The sequence below is a fragment of the Verticillium alfalfae genome, genomic scaffold (genome assembly GCF_000150825.1).
Source record: "Verticillium alfalfae VaMs.102 supercont1.2 genomic scaffold, whole genome shotgun sequence".
NCBI classification, from domain to species: domain Eukaryota; kingdom Fungi; phylum Ascomycota; class Sordariomycetes; order Glomerellales; family Plectosphaerellaceae; genus Verticillium; species Verticillium alfalfae.
In genome coordinates, this window is record NW_003315037.1 from 837,947 (window position 1) to 841,800 (window position 3,854).

The 3,854-nt window shown below is 62.6% G+C and overlaps 2 protein-coding genes across 2 annotated transcripts in view; both read left to right on the forward strand.

Moving 5' to 3' along the window:
• Positions 1-369: 369 nt before the first annotated feature.
• Positions 370-2,430, forward strand: VDBG_01726 (conserved hypothetical protein; the record flags this gene model as incomplete). Its single annotated transcript, XM_003007492.1, has 5 exons — positions 370-563; positions 673-1,179; positions 1,239-1,414; positions 1,470-1,606; positions 1,678-2,430. 5 exons carry the CDS (start codon positions 370-372, stop codon positions 2,428-2,430), a joined length of 1,767 nt encoding a protein of 588 aa, XP_003007538.1.
• A 590-nt stretch (positions 2,431-3,020) lies between these two features.
• VDBG_01727 (conserved hypothetical protein) overlaps positions 3,021-3,854 on the forward strand; it is a gene marked incomplete at both ends in the record, with an annotated part of 1,433 nt that continues 599 nt past the window's right edge. Inside the window, 2 exons of the mRNA XM_003007493.1 lie at positions 3,021-3,369; positions 3,508-3,817. Coding sequence (XP_003007539.1) covers positions 3,021-3,369; positions 3,508-3,817 — 659 coding nt within the window. The remainder of the gene's footprint in view (positions 3,370-3,507; positions 3,818-3,854) is intronic.

The following is a 3,854-nucleotide window of genomic DNA, read 5'->3' on the forward strand; positions in this document are numbered from 1 at the left end:
TGAAGTCGTAGAGTGAAGGACCCATCATGATCATCGACTCGAACACTGATGATCGAACGACAAAAGAGTGGCCCACTCCGATAAGGTACGTACCTTATGCAGCCCTTATGCAGCACCGTAGCACCTGGTGCAGGATGCGGATGACATAATCGTCCGACAAGGCACAGGCACAGCACGTTCGTCGAGTCGCGACTTTGGATTCGTCGCATCCCGTTTCCCAACGACCAAGTCACTTTTACCTTTTTCTGGGAGAGATCCGCCCCCGAACACGAAACCCTGGCATCCTTCTTCCCTCTCCCTCCTCCCCTCCCCCCCCCCATCGACCCGAACCCCGCCAACGCCGCCGTCACACATCGCACACAGGTCATCATGAGCAACATTGACGACGAGCTTCTGGCTCTTGCAGGCGGCAATGACTCGTCCGACGAGGAGGAGGTCATGTCGGACAGGGACAGCAGGGCCGACTCTGCCTCGCCGCCTCCGTCCAAGAAGGCTGGCAGTGGCGCGAAAAGGGGGGCCAGGGGCCGCGGTGACGATGATTCAGATGCCGAGGAAGGCGAGGCGTAAGTTGCCACGCCCCATTGACGACGTTCACGACGTTCTTTCTTCTTTCTCCTGTTGCGCCCGTTCCTTCGTTCGTTTCCAAGAGCCAGACCTCCTGACGCTGCGCAGCTTCTCGCCACCAGGCAGTCCCAAATCCGACGGCTCAGCAGCCATGGACGAGTCCGACTCGGAAGCCGAGGGCTCAGCCGACCCAGACGACGAAGACAAGTACCCCGTAGACGGCATGTTCCGCAGCGCCGCGGAGAAGAAGCATGTTATGGGCATGCGCGAGGTCGAGCGTGAGTCGCTGCTCGCCGACCGCCAGGCCGAGATTGAACGCCAGCAGCAGAACCGCATGCTGCGGCAGCTCGTGGCCAAGCAGGAGAACGAGGAGAAGAAGAACAAGGTCAAGAAGCGGACGGCCGATGCCGCCGACCTCGACGACGAGGACTCCCACAAGTCGGCCCGCCAGCGCACCGAAACGAGCAAGACGGGCGCCGCCATCGACTCGCTGCGCCGCGCCCGCGCCGAGAAGAACGACCGCGCCCGCGCCCGTGAGGAGAACCGCCGCACGGGTCGCGACTCGCCTCACCATGACCGCCGACACTCGTCGTCGCGATCGCGTTCGCGCGACTCGTACGACGGCGGCCGCCGGCGCTCCTTCTCCCAAGACAGGCACTCGCCGCCCCCGCGAGCTGCCGCCGGCCACGATCCGTGATTTCGAGCGCATTCGTGTCGGACGCAGCCCGCTTTGCTCAGTACTGCTTCAACCCTGGATTTGAGAACGCCATCACGGGCTGTTACGTCCGCGTCAGTCTGGGTCCTGACCCCAAGACGGGACAGGACGACTACCGCCTGGCAAAGATCAAGGGTACGTGTTTATTCCGGAGTTACTCGTCCTCGGGCTTCTCGCTGACGATTGGCAGGCATCGCCGTGGGTAAGCCCTACGCGCTCAACGGTCCCAGCGGGTCTTTTGTGACGGATCAGTACGTGATTGCGGCGCACGGCAAGGCGGAGAAGGAGTTTGCCTTTATTTTCTGCTCCGACAAACCCGTCACAGAGGTGAGACTGGGCCGAATGTTTCCTTGACCTGGGGGGTCCCTCTCAGAGCCCTTGACTGACAGGCAGCACAGCGCGAATTCAACCGCTACGTGACGACGCTGCAGGTGGACGGCATGGCGTTCCCCAAGACGCAGGTGCTCCTCAACAAGATTGACGACATCAACAAGTTTGTCGAGCGCAGCCTCACGAGCGCCGAGATTGACGAAAAGGTGGCGCGCAAGAACGAGCTGCGGAAAAAGTTTGACCCCGAGCGGCGCGACCGTCTGCGGTGGGAGATTGAGGAGGCGACGGCGGCCGGGCACACGCGGCGGATCGCGGAGCTGCAGGAGGAGCTGGACGACCTGCTGAGCAACCGGCTCGCGTTCCGCACGACGCTCGACGCGCCCAAGACGACGTCGACGAACGCGGCGCAGCAGGACCGGCTCGCCGACATCAACCGCGAACGGCGGCGCCAGAACGCGGCCAACGTCGGCAAGGCGCAGCTCAAAGAGAAGCACGAGGCGCGCAAGAAGGAGGCGGCCATTGAGCGCGGCGAGGTGACGGACATTGACCTCTCGCGACGCATCCGCACCAAGACCAAGTTTGTGCACCAGAACCACCAAAAGGCCGAGGACAGCGCGGCGAGCGGCAACGGCACGCCGGCCAGCGGCACGCCCAAGATGGCGGCCGCCAAGAAGGAGTCCGAGGTGCTGCCGCACATTGCCAAGGCGCTGGAGAACGCGCGCAAGGCGGAGAAGAAGGGCCTGCCCGTGATCCACCGCCCCATCTGCGACGACGACATCATCGGCGAGATTGACCTCGAGCTCGACGTCGACTTTGACTGAGGGCACACCGCGGGCGTAGGGCAGATGGATGTACTTTTACCTTGTGTACGTGGAAAAGAGAGAAAAGAGAGGCGAGGGGTCCTAGACGGGGTTCGGCAGAGGTGATGATTCAGGCTTGGTTGTACCGGCGTTGCGGGCAGAGAGGTTCTTCACACACACACACACACACAAACAGTCAGTAGCAGAACATCTAAGCGGGACAACAAATAAGGGCGGCCAGCAGCTTCTACAGAACAGATCACATCAGAGAGAGCAAGGCAAGACGGAGGCATAGCCGGCGAGAAATAGGAAAATGGAAGCGCTGTGATTTGACCTCTCGATATGTCTGGACACAAATGCAAGGCAGGGCGAAGGTGACTTCAGGGGGTTCTGGCCAAGGCAGTGGATGATGTCAGCACGGAACATCGGCGGGCACCACCACCGAGCTCCGATGTGGGTCTGCGCCCCACCCCAGCGTGTCGAAGCTCCGTCGCTCTCCTTCCTATCTCCAAAAATCATCAATTGGGAAACCCGGCCGGCTGCAACGAAAACCTCAAGTCAGCCAGCAGCCGCAACCTCGCAGCAACCTCGCAGCAAACTCCCCAGCCGCCATGAAGGCCATCACGAGAATGCCGCGCCGGGCCATTCCGCGCATCGCGACAGCCACAGCGCCCCTGCTGCGCCAATCCCATCGCAGCCTCTCCTCGACAGTCTTCAAGACGGCAGACGTCGCGCCCGTCGTGGGCACCGGCCCGCCGCCCGAGGCACCACGATCCGCCGCCGAGTTCTCGGCCGAGAGCAAGCTGGGCCAGGAGGCGGCCGCCAAGCTGGCGCGGCGGAAGAGACAGGCGGAGATGCTCGAGATGCCCCAGGAGATCCGCAACGCCGCGTCGATGAAGGGGGTCAAGGGCGGTCTCAAGAGGCGGTTCTGGAAGGAGGTGCGCGTCGAGGAGGTGGACGGTACGCTTCTCTTCTCTTCCTGTCTCTCTTCCTCCCTCTCTTCCTCTCTCTCTCTTCCTCTCTCACTTCCTCATACACACACAAGACTCGGCAAGAGACACACTTCAGAGTGACTGACAGACGGAACATGGTGAACAGGCGCCCTGCAGGTCATGCTCGACAACCGCCCCCTCCGCCACCCAGGCACCACCAACATCATCCGCCTGCCAACGTCCAAGCCGCACCTCGCCTCGGCTGTCGCCATCGAGTGGGACCTGCTGACGTCCGCCTACCAGGCGACGAAGCAGCACCTCATCCCCCTGACATCGCTCATCTGCCGCGCCATCGACATTGAGGCCAACGACAACGGCGAGGAGGTCCCCTCAGCCTCGGCTGCCGCGGCTGCCGCTGACGGGGAGGCGGCGCCAGTGGAACCGGCGCCCTTCTCTTCGACGGCGAACCCGGATACGTGACGATCCGCGCGCAAATCGTTACTACACTGAAGC